Source organism: Elaeis guineensis, chromosome 5, assembly GCF_000442705.2.
Source record: "Elaeis guineensis isolate ETL-2024a chromosome 5, EG11, whole genome shotgun sequence".
NCBI lineage: Eukaryota > Viridiplantae > Streptophyta > Magnoliopsida > Arecales > Arecaceae > Elaeis > Elaeis guineensis.
The window spans coordinates 27,552,592-27,576,221 of record NC_025997.2 but is presented as its reverse complement, the minus strand read 5'-3'; the positions used below and the strand labels follow the sequence as shown (position 1 = coordinate 27,576,221).

The following is a 23,630-nucleotide window of genomic DNA, read 5'->3' as shown; positions in this document are numbered from 1 at the left end:
CAGCATGTCATCAATATATAGTAAAAATATGATAAAATTATCATCAAAAATTTTTTTCATGAACATGCAATGGTTAGAACTTATTTTATTATACCTATTCTTCATCATGAAGAAATTGAAATTCTTGTACCACTATTGTGGTGCCTGCTTTAGCCTATCAAAACTTTTCTTGAAGCGACACATCAGGTTTTCTTTGCCTTTAATTTCAAACCCTTCTGGTTGCTCTACATATATCTTCTCCTCCAAATCACCTTGAACAAATGCCATCTTCACATCAAGTTGTTCGACCTCAAGGTATAAATAAGCAATGGGATCGAGGACAACTCGAATAGATGTGAGCTTCACGATGGTGAGAAAATCTCTTCAAAATCGATGCCCTTCCTTTGACAAAGCTTTTCACAACTAATCTCGTCTTGTACTTTGATTGTGAACTATTCTCTAATGGCTTCAACTGAACATCAATTTATTTTTAAGTGCTTGCTTTCCCTTAGACATATTCATCAGCTCATATATATTATTTTTCTGCAAAGAATTATCTCTTTCTTCATTGCCTTCATTGACTCCTCACTATGCTGTTGCTCCATGACTTCGGAGTAGGACTCAGACTCTCCTACATCCATCAATAGCACGTAATCTTGTGGTAGATATCTCTTGGACAGTCTCTGCTCTCTTATAGATCTCCGAACCTCCTATATAGGTGGTTCAATATGCAGTTCAATTTGAACACCATCCGTACTCTTCTCAGCCTCATAACTATCATATATACCATCATTTGCAATTGCTCCCCCATTATCAAGACTCCTTGGGGAAGTATCTGGCACAAGTCAACCATATTGTTTAGGGTTGACTTTGGCTTATTAGGCTTCTTGAAATCATCGATCGTCTGATCCTTTAAGAAAATAATATCTCGATTGCGCATGATTTTTTGTTGCATAGGATCCATCCTCAATGTAGGCTCGTTATATGCACAGCTTCACTTTGGCATCTAGTTTGGACTTCTCATCCCTGAGAATATGCATGAACATCCTGCATCTAAATACTTTCAAATAATCATAAGAAACATCTTTCTCCAACCATACTCTCTATGGTGTATCACCCTCAAGAGCATAGAAAGAAGAAAGATTAATGATGTGGACTACACTTATCAATGTCTCTCCCCAAAATGCTTTTGATAGTTTGGCATGAGAGAGTATGCTCCTAATCCTCTTGCAAATCGTTCTGTTCATCCTCTCAGCAAGCCCATTTTACTATGACATCTTAGGCACCATCTTCTCCAATCTGATGCCATTCTATTAACAATATTTCTTAAAAGGATCTCTGTATTCACCCCCATTGTCTGTCCATATGCACTTCAGCTTTCATCCAGTCTCCTTTTCAGTAGAGACATGAAATTGCTTGAATATATCGAGCACTTGGTCCTTCATTTTCAAAGCATATGCCTAAATTTTTGAGGAGTGATCATCCATAAAAGTCATAAACTAAGAGCATCCATCAAAAATTTTATTATTCATAGAATAAACATTACTGTAAACAAAATTTAATGCACCAGTTTTTCTTTTAAAGGAAAAATATTGAAAAAATTTGGGTTTGCTTATCCTTCAGGCAGCTTTTGGATGTCTTCAATCCAGAACCATTAGTAGAAAGAGCATTCTTCTTGGCTAAAATTGGTATCCCCTTTTAGCTCATATGTTTCAGTTGCCGATGTCACAATTTTGAGGCAGAAGATTTTTCCACTGCGTTCACCTCACCCTTACCGAACTTGGCTTGCATGAAATAAAGAGAGTTTTGCTTGATGCCTTTAGCTGCTACTAGCGATTTTTTGGTCAGCTTCCACTTGCTGTCTCTAAATACACTGTAGTAGTCCTCCTCATCTAACACCCCCATCGACAACAAGTTCATACAGATATCTGGTACATATTAAACATTCTTCAACACTAGATTGTATCTCAAGCTTATGATTAGCACAATGTCCCCGATGCCAATATTTTTTGATTCTCCATTATTCTCCATCTTCACCATCCCAAGTCACCGAAACGATAAGACAATAATAATTTCTGCCTCATTGTAACATGATATGAAGCGGCCGAATCGATCACCAAGTAGAGTCTTGGCTAGTAGTACCTGTAAGACCATCGTCTATTATGCCACAAATAATGATCACCTCTCCACTCTTAGCTACAGATGTTTTCTCATTGTTCGAGCTGGAGTTATTGCTTGATTTGTTCTTTGACTTCTACTTCTTTAGTAATTGACAGTCTTTCTTAAAGTGGCCCCATTTGCCACTTCGAGACTTGGATCTCCCATGCAATTTAGCGCAACCATCATCCGAATTAAATTGGGAATCATTGTGCTTGCTTCTTTCCTTTCTTTCGATGATGAGTGCTTTATTATGGCTTGAGATCCCTTGCTCCTTACTCTTGGCCTCCTCGTTAAGCATACAATCTTTTACCGTTGTCAAAGCTATTGAACCCTCTAATGAAAAATTACTTAGAGATACCACCAGAGTTTTCTAACAATCGGACAAGAAACTTAACAATAGTAGAGCTTGGAGCTCCTCATCTAATGCCATCTTTATCATGACGAGTTGGTTCACTATATTTTGAAAGTTGCTTAGATGCTCTGCTACGGAAGCCCCCTCCTTATATTTTATATCACCAACTTACGAATTAGAAATGTATTGTTTTACATCGTCTTTCTCTCGTATAAGCTTTTCAGTTTCAATCAGAGGTCATGGGCGTTAACCTCCATTGAAACATGATGGAAGATGCTATCATCAATCCATTGCCAGATGAGCTCAACAATTTTGTGATTTAGTTTTTTTATTTTCTGTTTGATATCTTATCAGACTGAGCAATAACTCCCTCGATTGGATCGTAAAAATCTTTGCAGTTAAAGAGGTCTTCCATGCAAGGCTTCTAAATCGAGTAGTTGGTTGATGTCAGCTTGATCATAGTGCTCAATGAAGATTGGTCCTCCATTTATTAGCATCTCAACTTCTTTTTTAGTACTTTGGATTCTGTGAAATCTGACTCTGATATCACTTGTTAGGATTCGAGTACTGAAAGATAATTGATAAAGTGAAAACAAAAATTATACTAACGATAGTACCAAAAGCATAGAGAAATTATAACAATCACAAGAATACTAGAATTTAACATGGTTCAGTTGAAGCCTACATCTATATAGGGATGAGAATAAGAAAGAACTTCTACTATAATAACAGTTTAGAGTACGAAAAATCTTTTTGATACATGAAGGAAACATCGCTTCTGATACAAGAAAGAAAAAATTCAAGATTAAACAAACCTACAGTAAAACTCTCGATGGAATAATTTAATTCAAAGTTGAGCGAACTCCTCTAATCGATGTTTTTCAATCTTTTTTTTTTTGAATGAAACACCCTCTAAATCTTTTTTTTTTCTCTCTCTATCTCCTTTTAGTGGCTCATGACTCCACTATTTTTTTATATTGATATTTTCATGTTCATGGACTCTTCTTTTTATAGCACAAAAATTAGAATCTATTTTGAACTTATTTTCCATATTTTACAGTGGTTTTCACGAGCCTTGGGCTTTCACGCACCCGTTTCGCACCATCCCTTGCTTTTTCACGCTACCTCTCTCTCTCTCTTTTTCTTTTTTTTTATTTATTTAAATTTAAAGTGATGGGTCCTTGTTAATCCCAGTTTTGACTTGCGAACCTTTCTTATTTGTTGGAATTATGAATTGAAAACAAACAGTGTATTTATCGACGGAGCGTGTTAATGACCTGATAAGTCATAGTCCATCGACGTGAACTCAGAGTTGGTAGTGGTTACTCCACCCATGGAGTTGTTGTGTAGGATCAGAAGAGCCGGGTTGGGCTGTCTGTTTGGGTAGATATAGATTAGTGTCAGAAATATCTTCCCAAATAACTTATTGAAGCTCTCAGCATTGGTGAATTGGCTTATGTAGCTCATCAATCATTTTTCAATTTGATAATAAAATCTTTATCTTTTTTTTTTCTTTTCTTTGATGAAGTATCTATTTCATTCATTTATACCAATAAATGCCCCAGCAAGAAAATTACCCATAAATTCAAGCATCCTAACAGAGATCCAAATACTGTTGTTTGCTCTCGCTATTCTGAACCTTTGTTGTATCATGCTATCATAATCCAACAAAATGGCCCATGACTGCAGTCATGCAGGAGTTGGGGAAATAGAAGGAACTTACAGACATAAGACCTGTATGTTCATCCGTCAATCACTTTGAGATCTGTGCAAGTAGATAAATGATAGGAGTTTGGATCCAACTTACACAGATTAGATCTTAAACGGTCGATCAGTTCGGCACATCCATTGTACGGTTTGATTGGGTCTGTTTCGATGGCCATGAGCCTGCATATGGTTAAACGTGGTGATAGTGACTGGATAAGTGTTAGTCCTCTATTCACCATAGTTTGAATTTTGTGAAAAACTTATCCCATGGATCCAAAAAAAAAAAATTGGTACGTTAATAGCTCGAGAAGAGCGATGTTTTCAATTGTTTATCCTCTCTGATATTGTCCTCTATTGGAGAGGAGAGCAAGACTTGTTTAGCTTCCTAGCTACGGATATATAGATTATTATGCCCTAACACGTTTGACACCTTCTAGTGCTTTTGTAAATGATGGTAAGCACTGCTAGTTCACCGTAAGATGCCTAAGCTTCATTTGATAAAGTTTATGGAGGCCAAAAAATATTTCTCATCCTATAAAAATATTTTAAATGGTACAATATTATTTGATAAAAAATTAAAAAATTATTTTGACTTTACCAAAAAAATGAAAAGATTTATATGGAAAAAACTGCATTTTAGAACTTTTCTCTGGAAGTACTTTTTGATTAATATTGGAAGATTGTTTTGATTTAAAAAAAATTTCTCGATGACTAAAATATCTATCAATAAATCTTATAATTACATCTTATATCATATCATATAATATTAATATATTATAAATATAATATAATATATTTTAATAATATATTATATTATATTTATTAATATAATAAGATAATATGTTGATTATACTACGTTACATTATATTTTATTAAAATAATATATTATTATTATATTATAAACATATAGTATAATCTATTATATTATAATATATTATTATATTTGATTATAATCCATTATATTATATTACATTATATATTACATCATAATTATAATAATATTATATTATATTATTACATTATATGATAATAATATTATACAATATAATAATATTTTAATATATAATAATATTTATATATAAAAAGTAATACAATCTACTATAATATTATTATATTATAATAATATAATATAAGCTATTAAATTATAATCTATTATTAGATTAGATTATAATCTATTATACTATATTATAGTATTATATTATATTATATTGTATTATGTTACAATATCATATTACAGTATATGATAATAATATTATACAATATAGTAATATTTTAATATACAATAATACATAATATTATATTATATTATTTTTCACTATATAATAGTATATAATATCTTTTATTATTATTTTATTATACCTATATATTTTTTTATTTTATTTATCAAATATATGTTAAAGTTCCATAATCTCTACAAGCTCCATGACCAACAATAATTCTAAACTTCCAAGTATCACAATCCTCTCATCTACTCCTCAATCTTTTTGTCTAGTTTGTTATCTCATAGATGGTTAAGCATCATATGATTTCAAGCAAAATCCTGATTATCCAATCCTGAAAAAAAAATTAATTAGACTAGTTCTAGTTTAGGCTGTTTGAAGTTTGTTTATAGAATTTACCACATCAATGTAAAGTTTGGAGTTGAAAACAAGAGAAAATTTGGCAGTACTAGTAACATTGGCGGAGAGACTTGCATCGAGTGGTACTTATGATGCAGTGGATCTTGTGACTTTCCTCCTCTCTCTCTTATTTGTCACAACGTCCTCCCTCCTGGTCTCCTCCCGTAAGTTACGGTTTGGACTGGGTCATGACACCGGACAACCATCAAGTGGGCTGGGCGACGTGCAGCAAAGGGACGTCGAAACCAACAGGGTTTTTTACGATAAGTTCCCGTCAAAGATTCTCAATTTCTCAACAATGGATATTTCTCTCTCTCTATCCCGTCAAGGAATCTCAATTTCTCAACAATTAACAAGAATCTGCATTCCCATTTAATTAAGCTCATGTTTGATTTGGAGAGGAGTCATCCAACCGATGCTGCATCTCAGCCCTTTTCAGCAAGTACAGTTGCAATTACAACAACTACAGCAAGCCATACTATGAAATCTTCTGGCCATTAGAGGTGCATGCACCTTCAATTATTGTGAATCAAACAGCCCCATTATCCAGCTATGCCATCAGTTAAAGCAAGGGATTCCAGATCCAAAAATTTGTCATCTATAATTTCTTCATGTAGTGCTCTCATGTTACAATTCCCTAGACTTTGTCAGGGCAACTGCGAATATAAGCATGATTAAGTTGGTCAGCACTGAGGATTTGCCAAACCCTGAATCCTAATTGCAAGGACTGGCAAAATCACAACAGTGCATCTGAAACTAGCTGATCATAAGTTGTACAGCAAGATAATCTTAAATTGAGCTAGGTTACAATGAAAAGAAAAAAAAAAATGGATGAAGAACCAAAAAATTAACCAAAAATATCAATATCCAATTCACGTCAACACAGATTCTAACCAGTCAGATGTGTATTCGTATGCCACGAAGGTGACAGCACCAGCTGGCGCAGATTTTACCAGGGAAGGGAAGATGCCTTTATAGAGACCAGCCCACCCCTCTGTCTGCAAGATTTGTTTGAGGGCATGGTACATGTTCTTGTAAGTGCGGCTCTCTACTGGTGCTCCATACTTCGGGTGCCTCCGAAGTCCTTCTATCTGCATTTTAGCGAACAGAAGTTGCACACATATTATAAGTACATCGGTCAAGGAAGTGGGAAAAATATGCAGCAACTGGAATATCAAATACTGCCATGGGTGAACAATCACTGACTGGGTTTCACCCAACATAGCCACAGAGTTGTCTCTGAATCAATGAATATCTACCATCCATCAGTTCAAACAGCCAATAATGATCATTTGCAAATACTTCTGTCGATAAAATAAAAAGGATAGAAAATTACATGAGAATACTAATAGGCATAACGAAGATTCACATGACAACACCAACTTTCATCCACTTCATTATTTTCTTGCCAGAAAGGTTGGTGTGTTTTTCTTTTTTTCTTTTTTCTTGTTTGTGGGCAAAGTGATACACATTTAGGAGTCCATGGATGTCGTTGGATCAAGTATGATGTGGGTAATAACCATTTAATGAACATCTGATACACATTGACTAAATACAATTTTGAGTATCCAATCCAATTTGTTTACATCATGGTCAACCCTGTACTAGAGTTAATCATTGTGCCAAAAGAAGGATCTTTCCTAGCAGAATCAGAAATTAAAGTGGTTTTTTGTGCAAAATCCACTATTCATGTTGATTTTGGTTATATGAACTGGACAACTTTCTACGTGAAGCACCTATAAATTGAAGGTTAATCAACTTATAAGGGAATCTGATTTTTATAATGGATAGCAGCTGCATAGAACAAGGTAAACACTGCAACTATATATGACCGATAGAAGTCCCATAAACTTGGTTAGTCCACTTCTCCATCATAGCATTGGCGGAAACAGGTAAACAGGCTGCCCTACCCTGTCCTGCTACCCATCTGATGTTCTTGCACAGGTAATCAAGCATTTCTATTTCTAGCGCATGTCCTTCAACCAGGCAATAGTCATCAAACTATAGACAGAAACATCATGCAAAACAGCAATGATCATGTACTTTCCATTTCTAGAATTTGAATTCTATAAACTCTGGATTTTGATAATCTCAACATCTGGATATTTTGCTTCTGGGATACTGGAAGTTACCTGGAACCTCTTCTTCACCACATCGAGAGGGTGACAGACAGCTTTAGCACATGTTCCAGCAGCAAACCCACAGAGAAATAGCTGGAAACTTGAAGGAGAATCATCTGGCCTAATTGAGCTAAGATGGGAAAATCTAGACTTATTCCATTCCTGAAGACAAAATATAATGCAGTTAAAAATTCATGATAGCAAAGAAAATACTATGTTGACATATCTTTCTCTGACAAGCTTATCACTCATGCAGAATCAAAACTAATATAAGTTAACAGCATTACTCAATGTCATAATCTAATATGTTGAAAAGAATGGAGCACCCTTTCAATAATAGCATTCTGCTATGTTAAATGAGGTGAAATTCTTTGTGCACCACGCGCAGTGAAGAAAACTGCACACCCTGCATGGTGATTGGATCACGGGTGAGGCCCCCCCCCCTCCTTTTTTTCCCCACCGTCTCCCCAGCCCCGCACGTGATCCAATCACCATGCGTGGTGCATGGTTTTCTGCACCGTGCAGTGCACAAAGAATTGCTCATTAAATGAGTTGAGGCATTGGTGTTTGGTACAGGTGTGTATCTAGGAGTAGGATCCATCTTATCCTCAAATCTTAGGATACGTAGATCTGTCTAAAAAGGATCTAGAAATTGGGTTTCGGTATGGTGACCCATTTGACTGTCATCTGATAGTGAGGACCCAGGATGTTTTGTCCCACTTCTAGTCCCTAGTATGCACTTCATGTTACATGCTTGTTATACTCACATATATACATGATACAACTTTTTTTAACATGGATTAAAAGCTAAATGACATCAAAATAAGTAAGTGGGAGTAAAAAGTTTGGTAAGCAGTAACAAGATCGAAAACAAACTAGGAATGGTGAATAGTTTTATCATAAAACAGTTTGATTAATGGTAACAGAACCATCCATCAAAATGCTCCCATCTTTAACGAACCACATGCTTCACACAGGTCAGCAGCATGATTAAAATCCACCACCCTAATCCCTTCCTCTCCGCTCTCAATGCCACACAACCATGGCCTCCAGTAGCTATGCCATTTTCTGCATGACCTACAGCAGCCTCCACTGACTTCTGGTGTCCACTTTGACCTTGTCCAGCTTCCCCAATCCACCACTGACCCACAACCATTAATATGTTCTGTGGTCCCCACCACCAATGGACTACCTGACCTCCTTGACAATCTTATACGATAGAAATACAAGAAGCCTAGTTGAAGAGTGGATTGGAAGAAACAAAAAGCAAGTGAAATCGAAGGATCAAGTTCCTGGACGGGGCATGACCCCAAACCCCACCTACCCCACCATTCTCAAAAAGAAACTTCAAGGTCACAGCAGCTAAATAAATTTTGTTTGTTAGAGTTGCTATATTTGTTTCTCATTGAGAGGAGCAACTAGAGTACTTTTGTAGTTCAATTTAATGCGTTCCACAACATATGTTTAAGATGATTTGCCATTCATAAATTAATTGTTGATTTTAAAGGAAAAAATCTGGAACAGTATCTTGCAGTATACATACACGTCATATACACATACATTAGCACATGCATGTATCTAGCCATTTAAGTGTGCACTGATAATCATCATGGAAGGGTATGGAACAATAGCTTTTAAAAAAGAAAATATGCGCGAAGAAATGATAAAATATAACTGGCTTTTCTAATCGGTATCTCTCATAAAAAGGGCGCCAACAATTTTTAAAAAAAAGTTAAAAAAAAAAACAAATATTACCATCATCCATCGCTTGAATGTGTCATATGTGCCAAACTGCAGGCCAGCATAAGGAATAATTTCAACTAGTGTTGGCGACAACCCAGCATATAGTCCTTGTATTCCACGAGTTTTAATGATGTCAAAAAATGCAGCTCTCATGGTGGAATACACCTAGATCAATCAATGGTACTATTAGTATCCATTCCACGCCAAAACTTCATGCATATATAAAAATTTCATCTATCTTACATCCCATAATATTCAGAAACTTGGTTCTTTTCCTTATATAAAGATTTTCTTATTAGAATAGTTAAAATAAGGTAAATCTTTTATGCTGCAATTGATGTGCATATTGTCCAAATAATGACTTTCAATATAAGAAAATAAAACATTATAGAAATATGAAGGTTATAAAACTTAAAGAGCAAATATCCAATGTTACTTGAACTTTAGCAATTCTGATTGCAACTGGAAATCTTCAAGAATCTTGATGATGGATTCTACTAGTTAGCTTCCAGAAAAAACAAATGATATATGGAATATAATGCAATCCAAACTATTTGGCTCGAAGCATTCCAATATGCCATCTCTTAGCTCCAATGTCAAGTTCAGAATATAGTCTGAAGAGTAAGCAATGTGATGAGTAAATTTTTGTAGTTAATATTTTGATAGGTACAACTACCACAACAACAACCATCAAGCCTTCTCTAAATTATTTGGATCCTACATTTTGAATCCCTGTTAGCCATGTATTCCAATGTAGACCTGCCTTTGATGTTATTTCAAGCTTTTCTAAATCCTACTCACAAACTTCCATCCATGTTACCTTAGGTTTTCCCATCTCCATACGTCCTTCAACAAAGATCAGAGGCCCTTTAAAATATTCTTTGAACATTATGATATAAACAATTACAGCAGCAAAAAAAAAAAAAGGTGTCCTGTTAGATGCCTAAATCCAATCTTTTCTGTAAATATGCCTTAAGGGGATTACACATTAAAGAAACACAGCATCTCTCCACCTGATTCATGAAAAATATTTAATAAACCAAGTAATAGATATTAATCACACTTAACAAAATATTTTTCTTTTAATATAACAATCAATTAGTTTTCATATGTGTAAGAAAATCACATATATGAAGGAAAGAGGGAAGGGTGGAGGTAGACAGGAATCGCATGGTATGAAGTAGTGAGGAAGGACTCAACATCGTTTAGAAAGTATGGCCATAAACTGAGCAGAATGGAAGAAAATGATTCATGAAGCCAACCCCAAGTGGTTTGGGATTAAGGCTTAGTTGAGTTGACTTAAGTTGTATAACAATCAATTAGTTTATTGTCTAATTCCATGAAATCAACAGAAGACAACTGAAAAATAACTGATATCTGACAATGCCTGATTACTAATAAGGTATAACATAGGAACTTGTTGTACAATAAGTTCTCGAGTTTGAATGGACATGCCAACCAAAAAACCTCCATAATAATTTTTTTAAAATATAAATCATATAGTCATTTCTTTTACAGAGTAACCTTCTGTAGTAGACAGTCCAATACCATAGAAATAGGAAGTAAAACATGTCTGAACTTTCCTTCACATATCAAACCTCCAATAAAAGGTGTCTAGAAGATAAATTTTGAGGCCTGACCACTTTGGGTTCTTGTCACATTAAATTAATGCCCACCCTCAGAAGATTTAGGCATGGGTGCATGAACCTCACTAAGTTTCAAAAATGAGTCAAGTATACAGGTTCTTTGATGATCAGGACTTGTAATTTACATCACAGCAATATAGGACCAAGCAGAAACTATTTGCCACATGGAGATAGATAAAAGTGAACAATAATTATTATGCTTGTCACATTCTCAAGAGATTTTCTAACAAACTCTAAATGTTCAAGTGAGTGCCCTACCACAGAAATTAATTGAAGGAACACATTTTCCAATTTCCATCACTACCTAACTAGAGTTTTTTTATGAAAATTTGCAAATATTAAGTCCCAAAGATGAGAATAGGTAGGCAGTTACAAATTTGAGGTCATGGAATACACAACTTGAAAAGGAGGGTTTCAATATTTAAGAACAAATATTTCTTTTCCAAGAACCACAATCAGGTACAGAAGCAGCCCAATGAAACTTGAATAGGTGCTATAAATTATAATAGAACATGACTAACATAGCATAATTAACACACACCTTTGGCTCACCCTGTGATGCTAAAATTGTTCGCAGAAGATCAAAAGGATATGATCCTACTGTTGCTGCACATCCCGCTAATGCCCCACTTACATAAGACAAATAAGGATTCAGCTGCAAGTGATCCTCTGGAAATAAATCAAGCAATGCATGTGACACAAGGATCAAAGAAAGAAGCCAGAAATGAGCTTCAGTAAATTAATGGCATCCCACATCAAGGAAGAAAAGTTTATCCTGCTATTATTAGTTCATGGAAGTTTGGGCTGGATATAGCTGTACATGGTTGACATAGATATAGAGAATGTCATGCTCTTTGAGTATTCCGACCAACATGTTGATGGCAATCCATCCATACAATTCAGATTATAACTTAGAAAAATCATATGAGCTAAACATCAAGACAAATATTACCAACAGGATTGATAAAAGTGCCTAGAGACTAGGCATTTGAACAAGGCATCGAATAACTAAAATGATTAGATATCAAGGAATGAAGGATATTTGTCTCATGAGAAAAATGATGCAAACCAGAATACAATATCAATCTTTACTAAAATAAGACAAAATACTTATAGGAACCTCACGTTCATTAGTGTTCTGACATCAGAAGAGATGATGGTACCCAAAATCATCACAATTAATGGGAAAAGCAATGACTACAAAGATAAAATCGGAGTGCTAACTAATAATACAGATTCTAATGATATAAACAGAACACAATACTGATGGAACAACTTGTAAGAGAGAATTTTCAATTATAGTAAACTTCCAAATTTTGAATCATAATGATTGGTTAATAGTAACCGGAAACTTGCTAACTTAATATTTCTTCCTAAGCAATGGGTAAAAGCCTATGTGATCCCTTGGAAACATAGGTTGTAGCTGAGGTTTGCACTGCTTACAAACTCATCCCTTGCTCTTCTCCTTCACTCTGAAAAGCAGAGGATCCCATATGCCCCCAAAAATGCATATATCATTGTGATTGATCCAAGTACCTAAGTTTCAGTTTTGGACCTTATTCCACCCTGAAACCGAATATTTTTTAATCAGTTTCAACCAATACGGTCCAGAATCTTGCTATAACTAAATATATTAAGTATAAATTAAAATCAGAAAATAATAATAAATGTGATATAATTATTTAAAAAATCTATTTTTAGCATAAGTGATCATTGTGCATCTCTGCTTCAGTTCTGTGGAAACAATATGCAAGTTATCATTTGGACTTCTAACAACATGGGTAAAATTCAAACATGAGCACTTACAATTACTACAAAGGGCATCATGGCTGAGACATAAGTTTTATGGATGAACAAATACTTAATAAGTTGCAAAAACTTCTAAGTGGATCAAAAGTTGGACAATGAGCATGCACTTCTACACTCAAGTGACAAACAAGACAGATTCCACAATTAACCCTCTAACATCTTCATCTCTTACCTAACAATATTGCAACAGACTATGCAAATATTACCTTGTAACATATCTATCTACTGGTTTGCCTAAAATCCTTAGAAGAGTGAAAAAGTTCATTGTGCTTCACAAATTACACATGCACCCACAAAGTGTCATTTGAGTTTGCAAACAAACTAACAAGTATATATGATATCTAAAAAAAGTTTACTTGTAGCAATATTGCATTTTTCCTTGGTTTTGCTTACGTAAATAAAGGAAAAAAATAATTCTTCATAAAAGATTCAACAAAATACATGTTTAATTTGAAGGAAACAAGCATGTGAGTCCTATGGCACATATTATATAATTTAAAACTAAAAGCAAAAACCAAATAAATCTTCTATTTTAAAATGGTCAACATATTAATCTTGAAATCATACAAGAAAATCTAGATCATATGCCATGGATACTAGAAAACAATGACTAAGAAATTTTATTTTAATTATAAAATATAATCCGAAAATCTAACATGGGCACCTAGACAGACCCTTTTGAATTGAAGACAATAAAGTGTAACAAGAAACATTTTGCTATAGAGAAAAACAACCTAATAGCGAAGTTAATGCTCTACTTCTTCCAAATAGACCATGTAACACCAGAGAGAGAAAAGAAAAAGAAAAGAATTATGACCTTAAATAGTGAAAGCAAGAAACTCCCATGAGGCTTTATAAGCAAGAATACCTCAAAATCTCATCCTAATGACTTTGAAACTTCCTTATCCTAACCTATATACAATGGAAATTCTAGACAATATTCCTACTAACTATAGAACTCCATGACAACCAACTATTAAATAACCCTAAAAGACAATCAAAGAAATACAAACATGCACACAAATACATATATATACATACACGCATGCATATGTGTGTGTGTGTACAAGCATACAAACACACATACCTATATATGCATGTGTGCATATGTATATGCCTATGTATGTATGCATGTATGCATATATGTATGTATTTATGCAGGTATGCATGTGTGCGTGCGTGTATAATCAATATTATGGTTTGGATACACAAGGTCTGCATCCAATGAACAATAGCACTTGGCCGTGGCATCATGACAAGTACTAAATATAGTCACTGTAAATTAAATCTAACCAACACAGAATCAGAACATGGTAACTTTCATGATTTTATGCTGAATTTCCTCGTGCATTGGGTTACTAGAAAATATTACTGACACTAAAATGTCCCTAACCAGCTTGCACAAAATTTTGGTGATGTGTGGTATATCTAACGTAAAAAGCTTAAGTGAAACTCGACAAAAATGGACTCTGCACAAGATAGAAGTTACAGCAGGAGTAGATGATACTGGCTAAGATCAAAAAATTGGTATGAGAAAAATAAAATATCATTGACATTTGCATCATGCCCAAACCATATTCTTTACCATGGATCATACCTGTTTTGGCTGAACCTGCTGCAAAAGTTTTTAATTTGTGCAAAACTGTAAACTGTATAGCAGTGTAGGGCATGTACATAAGCAGAGCTGGAACATTTCCTCTCCAGAAACCCTGTTGCACCAGATCACATTCAACGAATGCAGACAGAAATAGCAGCAACTTCAAAAAATAAACATTTTCCCTATAGTACATCTATGATTTTCTGTTACTATATCCTGTTTCAATTCTTCTAACAAAACTATCAGCATTAGAATAAAAGATAAACAAATATAGATAACTAATTTACATAGGAAATCTATACAAAAACATAACTAATAACATGACTACAAGGCTACCTTTGTTCAAGGTAACTGAACCCACCAAATTACAAAAGCAGACCACCTACAAAGAGTATGTAGATACAGCCAGAATTTATAATAATAAGATTTAGGACCTTAACCATGTTAAGAATAAGGGAGTGACTTAATGTTTATCTCATTTATAACTGTCATCATCAAACCCACTCTCTCATGCACTTGTAGCCTACATATAATTTGATCAAAGAAAAAAATAATCACATCAAAGTCAGGATCCAACATTTGTTCAATTAGTCCATCCAGAGACCTCTCAATAGTTAAATTTCACCTCATCTTCTCCCTTAAAGAAACAATTTTAGTATTTAAACAGTAGTGTAAGCTTGTAAGAATGGGAGAGAGACCATGCCAACATGAGCTTGTACTCACGGATTTACAAGAAAGAAGTAAAAGGCAAAGGTAATTGTTGTCTAAGCAAACAGAAATGAAAACTAAATAGGAACATGTCTTGTCATTCAACTTGAAAGTAAAGACCTGCAGAATAGATTAGTAAGAACGCATGGTTACTGGTACCAAAAGTGTAAAGAAAAATGTTCATCTTCTTGCAAGAGTAAACGTTAACCTCAGTTCTACACTGCTAAATAACCACTAAAGCCCCAAAGCTTAAGCTGTTATGAAGAGTTCAACAATGTATGTCAGACATTAATGAATGCAAAGTAACTGATTAGAGTTACATGGTCACCTACAAATTGCAAGATTCCTTATACTAGCAGTGGACAACTCCTAATATGCGAGGCCTCTTGGCAAGACCATCACCAAAGCCATTATATGCAATAAGATTATTCTAGAATAACTCCAGATTTAAATAGCAAAAATAAAGAATCAGTATGGTGGAATACAAAGGTATCAGAGATAATTGGGTAGAGGGTTTTATTTAAAACAATGTCAAGAAAGAAAAACTGAAATTCTATGAAGTAAAAATAATAATAATAATAGTAATAAGAGGACAGGATACTATCGTATTAAGCCATTTAGGGTGTACACTGACATCTGATAAAGGTTATAATTGACACTACAGAGATTATACATTTTTCCTTCCCTAACAAGAAATGATGGAAAAACAAAATTTTAGGGTGAGGAGAAACATTGCTCTGAGCATTAGTTCAGCATTAAAAAAAATGAACATCAAAATTGCCTTCCCCCACGGAATTGATGGAAAGTTTTCAAGGGAAGAAAATGTAAAAGTGCACCATGGTGCACAAAGAGAGGTTATCTTGAAGGAGCTTAGGAACGTGAAACTCATAAGGTTCAACTAGTGGATGGGGGCAAATTTTGGTTCAGCTAGAGACAATAAAAAAGAAGGCAGTTTTGTATATCAAATTTTACAAAATGATGATTGTAATGATGCCATAGCTTGCATCTTTATCTTTGAACAGTAGGCCTATGTCTATGTAAATACTGTTACATCAAACTAAGAAATCCTATGTACTTTCATGTGATGGAATATAAATATAATGAATAATTAAAATGTGTTTGTTTCTTGTGCATGATAAGAATGAGCATATAATTGTTGGAAAGTGAACTTTTTATGTCCTTATATTGATGGTTTCTTACTTGTAAGTCATGCAAATTACAATCTCATCAGATTTCTTTATTCTAACCATTTATCTAATATCACTTTACCTTTTGCTAATCCTTAAAAAAAATCAAAAAAGAATCTTAATCTTATGATTTGCAACTCAATCCACGATCCAATCTGATTCGACACCCTCCATGATATGATTCCAATATCAAACATTGAGTGTTTCGGATTCATCTCTGCTGATATAACTTGGGATAGCCTCCACTTTGTCTGCTATCCAGTAAATAAACTCTTACAAAGAAAAGAGTATTATGTAAAAAAAGAAAACCAATAAAGGATGAAGGATGTATTGTTCTTGTTCGAGGAAATAATTTTCTTCCCCATTTTAGCTTATACTTTTCTATATTAGTTTCTCTTAGCTTATTGTTGTACAATAGCCATTCATTTCCTTGCTTAATTTTACAAAGTACTAATTAGATACTACTTGATAGCTGAAAACTTCTACCTAAGGTGTCACATCTGTTTCGTAGTCTCTCTGGCAACTCACTCCAACATTTGCTTCATACGTAATTGCTATAGTTTTTTTCTCATAAAGATTTGCTTCAAAACTGGAGCTAAAATCCACTTCTGCAATCAATCCACTCCCATTTGAGAAAGCAACACCAACAATATTCTAATAGCCCTTGTTCTCAAGTACCATCATCAAGTTTGTAGGATTCAGTTCTGGCCAGCCTGGTTCACCGATAAGAAGACATTCATGTCAGCTCTCTTACTTTGTGATCAAGCTCCTATGTGTGCAACATACATTGATTTCTCATCAAACCCTCCCTAAACATTTGAGTCTATCAAAATGTTACATACAGCGGCACTTGCAAGGATCTGACTGAAGATGGCATTACACCTCAACATTGCTACCAAAACATTGGTAATTTGTTGCATTGTGTTTTAGTACAAGTGTTGAGCAGGCAAGATTATAGGCTTGTATCAACCAGCATATTCTGTATTGATTGGCAACCTGCACCATGCACCCCTCAACACCAGTTCCTAGGTGAACTGCACCAAATTGTTCTGCATGAATGAATATCAGCCCATACCACTTGATCCGATTTTCCTTTGTCTTCCTTCATTTGAGGTGACGGGTCCTGGCCCATTGCCCTGCATCAATATGGAAGATGCTGATATATGTACTATACTGCATTGTGGACCAGTACAGGCACTAGCATAGGTATCTAAATCTTTGATTCAACATGACAAGGACATGACTATAGTTAGTGTACAGTCTAGCGTCTGATGGAAAACCCACCCATACTCACTGTGATTGAGTAGATTTGGTCAGGTCATTATTTGTAACAGCTTACATAATTTTTCCATGAGAAATTATAATCCATGAGAGAACTATGAATTTTTCCAACTTTACCAGCTTACATAATTTATATGATATAAAGTTCTAATAAACATACTGCTTATTTTTCCACCTATGCGCAAATTACAGATTCGACAGAACTAAAGATCCCCATTCATTCTTTTTAAACCTTTCATCATTACACGGTATAAGTCAAGGTTTTAATTTTCTTGATCTTAGTTGCCAGAATTGTTAGCAAGTGTGGGTGCAGGTACAGGAAAGCAAATACTTTAGAAACATTTTAAGGAAGCACTTACAAAGTGAGTGCAGCTTCAAGATCCAGAGAAAATTCCAAAATGGATGCATTATCCTAGATGCAAGATTCTAGCTATTAGGTCTTTGATGTCAGAGTGCCTATTGTTGTAAAACATAAGAAAAGTAATTTTTTCAGTCAAGAACTCCTGTAGCAATTTTTTCAGTCAAGAACTCCTGTAGCAAGTATAACATGAACATTGTTTATCAAAAAATAAAAAAATTCAATACAAATGAAACTAAATAATGCAAATAGTTGGTGGTTCAGTGGGGTAAGCATCATAATATTTGGAGAACTGAAAAGGCAAGATGATTGTGATTGTGATTGTGAGAACTGAAATTAAATTATTTCAGAGTAAAAAGAAAAAAAGAAAAATAGAAAGTTGGTGGTTCAGTGGGGTAAGCATCATAATATTTGGAGAAATACATACCGGCAAACCTTCCTCTCGAAAAATGTCTTTAGTTGCTTGCAAGATCCCAGTATATTTTGAAGGTCCATATAACTCCCTTTGAAGTAAAGCCCATTGGGAGGTAGGCTCTAATTGAACCTGCAAATAGTCACCAAGGGAATTCCTTAGCCCATTAATATGCATAACATACTAAATCAGGAAGCCTGATAATATTCCAGCTACATGTCAAAGTTAAAACATTGAGAAGAAATTTGTATATATTGCACAACAAAGAGAGGAAATTAGATATAAAGTATATACCATTGCAGCAAGATTAGAAGTTGCTGCTGTGAGACATACCCAGTTTTAGGTAAATTAAGCTATTTAATGAAATAGGATAGGTAATAGGAGGCACATCCCATATAGCAAAAATCCTATACTGCATGCACACTGGAAACTACATCCTAGGTTGATGTTGAAAACAAGTATGATTAGGTGTCTGAAATCCAAAAATGCCAGACATGGGTTCCGGCATGGCTCTCTGCTTGGACATGCAACTTCAGAACCATACTAATGCTGAGAGAAATTGTTAAAGTAAATCTTACAAAAACACAATATAAATGACCAAAAATTTAAAATACTATCTGTGATATTTTAGTGATGGATTAAGTCAGATGACTTGATTAATAATATCTATATGGACCTTAGTCAAGATCATTTATGGCTTACTTTTAGTAGTTAGAGGTAGCAAAAGCATAGGAAGAACAAAGGCTTTAGATTTCTTCTAGACCTGGTCTATAAGAATGAATAAACCAAAAAACTCTTCACAAATTCTTCATTAAGGAGAGTTTGGAGATTCCTAAAAGTATTGATAGAAGGTTAACACATCTCCAACAACACTACTCAGCCTGATAGAGGGATGTGATGTGACAAAGCATAACCAGAAAACAAAAGAGACGGCCAATAATATGCAACAAAATTTGGAAATACTCACAAGGGACCGACTGGATCTGTTAGGAACTAGGGCTTGGCCCTATCATAGCGAGATGCAAAAAATAGCAGGAGAAAGAAGGAAGAGAGCCAATTGCACACACATAAGAATACACAGGAATTTACATGGTTTGGAGTCTCTTGCTCCTACATCCATGGCCACACAGAAATATGTATTTCTTTTACTCAAGAAGTTTACATAATACAAGAGATAGGAAGAAACTCTCTCTTTCGCCCTCTCTTCTACACAACATAACTGCCTTTGGATGCCCAATGTTATCTATTTATACCATGGATTAGGGTTGCCACTAGTAGGGATCTTTTTCCGGATTTGCTCTCCATTTCAATGAGATAGGGAAGGAGAATCACAGCCATCCACGGCGTATACCCTCTACCGTTCAGCGGAACTCGTGACTACCAACTGTAGCGCACATATAAAACTTGGGTCAAAGGGATGGATCAAGCTCCACTATCCCAACAGGATCTACATGTAATTCAAGGAAGGCCATTTGATGCATCTAGATAGGCCCAGAACCTTGATTTGAAACTTAAAATTCATAATCTTTGAATGTTTTTGTGAGACTTAATCAAAAGAGGCCTTCTTTAATCTTCTGAACTATCATCAACCACTTGACTCAACACAAGTAGAACTTCCATGCTCTTAAACAATCCCTCTTAATAGTCCTAAAGTCAATTGATCACTTGCAATATACTTCTACCCTGGTCACTAATGAGGGGTTAAGTAAGCTCTATTGGATACCTATTGTAAGCCTACCACATCATGAACCAGAAATAGGTCATATCCCCCTGACTCACCACAGGCAATACTAGAGCCGAGCTAAATAATTGGACAAGGGCTTTTTTGTGGTGTAGGAAATGCATTCTAATTTCTCAAAGCAGGTTCAGTTGTAAGCCAGAAGCTTCAAGTAGGTTCCTGATAAAATATGTTAACATCATTATCTACATGTTCTCAACTAATTTTACAAGATACATTTAGAATCAGAATTGTCAGTAATTTTACCCATCCATCGCAATGAATACTGCTACAATTAATGTCCATCTTAAGCACATTTCTGATGGGACTAACATGATTTATCCAAACACTAGTCATCATCAGTATGAAGAAATACGAACCTTTAGCCAACAATCTGAGGACCTGAAAGCAAAACCTTTTGCAAAACAAGTTTCTACTAATGATGACAAAGATAAGCATCGGGAAGAGGATGGAGGAAACTCTAAAGCAAACACAAGACAAACGCACAATTCTTACAGCAAAAAAGAAGAAAAGGTATATGATGTTGTTGCTTTAGTTTATCATATATAAAATTTCAAAGCATTTCTATTAATTAAATTTTTTACAAGCACCATCATCAAGCTCTTGTGCATGAGTTCATCATGCCATAAACTGAAATTCAATTTCCACAAGCTCTAAATATTATAGAAGATTTCACCTAGATCCAGTGTATATCTATCAGCATTGAAGATCCCACATGAAAATTCATCATTTATCTTGGTTTCCTAAGAAGCAAGAACTGATGAACGTAATGTCAATGGGCTTCAGTGGCTAGCAAGTTGACACAACATCTTGGTAACCATTTTCTTGCCATGAATACGATACAAAGTTCTAAGCTAAAATGAGAAATCAGAAACTAATTCTAAGCCAAATTAGAACTCAGAAACTAAAACTAGCAGTTACAAATGATGTCATATCAATCCCCACTTCCCTATATCAAAAGAGGCACGCCCTGATACCTTATCTATGTTGTGTAAAGATTATTCTGCCAAAAGTTCCCTCTTTTCTGCACTGCTTAAAGTTGCATTATCACAAACTCCTAACTCCAAAACATTAATCAAGGACCTGAATCAAAGGAACAACAGAATATGGATGGCTAATGAACAAAACCAATAAAATCTCCCCCCCCACAAAAAAAAATCTGAACCTTATGAAGCTGAAACGAACTTGAAACCTAATCTTGGCCACATCCACGACACGATAAAGAAGGTACAACTAAAAACCATCCAGCACTAAACCCTATATGAATAGATAATGAACTACAAACAAGCCTAAGAAACAAATTACGGTAGAAAAACATAAGCCCCTTTTTTGTCAAGAAAAGGGTTTTTCTACCAAAACTTCGCCTTTTTCTATCATGCATAAAGCTACATTATCACAAAATCCTATCTTTTAAACATTAAGCCAAAAATCACATCAAAAGAACAAGATACCATAATTAACTCACGAAGAACCAACTGAACCACCAGAATTTCTAAGCTTGTGAACCCGGGACCAACCTGAAACCTAATCTTGATCACATCCAGTGGCGACGTCACGGTCCGGGAGATCCCGCCAGAGATCGCTCCAGCCAAAGCATCTATCAGCGCTCGCTTCAGCTGCCCGGGCTCCTCCATCTCCTTCCAATACCCAATCACCAAACCACGAAATAAAACTCCTAGACTTTATGGAATCAAAAGACAGGAAGAAAGAAGGGATCCGCTTCCAAAAATCTTCAGGAATGAAAAAAAAATCTAAGACGAGAGAAGAGCGGGACCCCGAGAACCCGGCAGGGAATTAGGTTTTCGCAAGAGAATGGGAGGAAGAGAAGAGACGAGACACGGGAGAGGAGAGAGCGGGGGGAATTGACGAGAAGAGACGAGACGCCGATGTTAGGGGAACCGAAGATAAGAGGTGTTTATAAAAGAGAGGCGCAGTCGTGCAAATATTTGCCTACTACTTTCCTCTTTTACTTTATTTATTTATTTTTTTATTTATTGATAATTTTTACCCTATTTTCCTTTCATCTTTCTACTGCCGTTCTGGAAGCCTAAGCAAATTTACCATCTTTATCCAAAAAAAAAAAAAAACACACACACTACCAAAAAGAAAGCCCAAACGATTTTTTTTTTTGGTAATTAAGTCCAAATAAATTCCATTTGACAGCAGGGGGAGCCTCCAATGCTGAATCTCCTTCTCTCTCTATGACCCCCGGCCGTCATTCAAAGTCAAAAAAAAAAAAAAAAAGGGGGGGGGGGGGGGGGGGGGGGTCTAAATATAAAAAAGATATGCTGAGAAGAATACATTTTAGGTATTGTATTATACAGACTGCTATAATGATGAGGAGTGATCAAATCACATGACGGTTGTGTAATTTTTAAGGGAAGAAGTTATGTTGTTACGTTAGCATTTCTGTTAATGAGATTTGTGTGCTGTGCACATGTTATATGCATGGGGAAAGTATTAACAGTTAAGACAAATCTAAGTCAGTTAACTGCCCCTTAAATTTTTTGTTCATCAATCTCCAATTCTTCACTAAAGATTAGAGTTATATCCATCATATTTTGACAAACAATTTATTTGAAGTTTTGTTCTTTCAAAAAATTGATATTTTCTATGCATATGTAAGTTAACACATGTGGCAATACTTGGTCATTTGGATGTATTATGATTTGGATGTGTACTTTGCGATAAAGAAATGCATTATATTATGAAGGTGAAAGAATCGATGTACTTGCTTAATTTTTGGGCATCTCAATTAATAAAAGAAAATTGAAGAATCCCAAATATATGGCATAATCAATGCAATGTGCAGATACTAAGTTTTTGCAACCTTTCATTTTTAAAAGGATAAGATTATTTCTAAAATATCACAACACTAGTAGGCTAGCTGTATGGGATATGATGATTATGAATAAATACCAAAGAAAAGAAAAAGATATGCCCAAGACCTCATTAAATAGAAATCCCCTCATTATAATTGATGACCATGAAGTTTTAATGATTTTTTAATAAGTTATTTTAATTATATAAATGAAATGATTAGAAAAGTCAGATCGGGAATTGACCCAACCAAGGGGTGGAATCATTGGTCCATACTAGCTCAACCAACGCGCAAGACTTATAATAAAAACTAATATATATTCGACAACAAAAATGTATGTAACTTATTAGCAACCATCAATAAATTATAAAATTGTAAATAACAAAAATATAG

General features: G+C 34.8%; 1 protein-coding gene across 1 annotated transcript; it reads right to left on the bottom strand.

The window, feature by feature from the left end:
* Nucleotides 1–6,392: 6,392 nt before the first annotated feature.
* LOC105045270 (mitochondrial thiamine diphosphate carrier 2) lies at nucleotides 6,393–22,321 on the bottom strand. The gene is made up of 7 exons (XM_010923493.4): nucleotides 21,934–22,321; nucleotides 18,694–18,810; nucleotides 14,733–14,844; nucleotides 11,868–11,995; nucleotides 9,693–9,845; nucleotides 7,950–8,099; nucleotides 6,393–6,908 (listed from the first exon to the last, which is right to left on the bottom strand). The coding sequence occupies exons 1-7, from the start codon at nucleotides 22,048–22,050 to the stop codon at nucleotides 6,690–6,692; spliced, it is 996 nt and encodes a 331-aa protein (XP_010921795.1). The 5' UTR covers nucleotides 22,051–22,321; the 3' UTR covers nucleotides 6,393–6,689.
* Nucleotides 22,322–23,630: the final 1,309 nt, after the last annotated feature.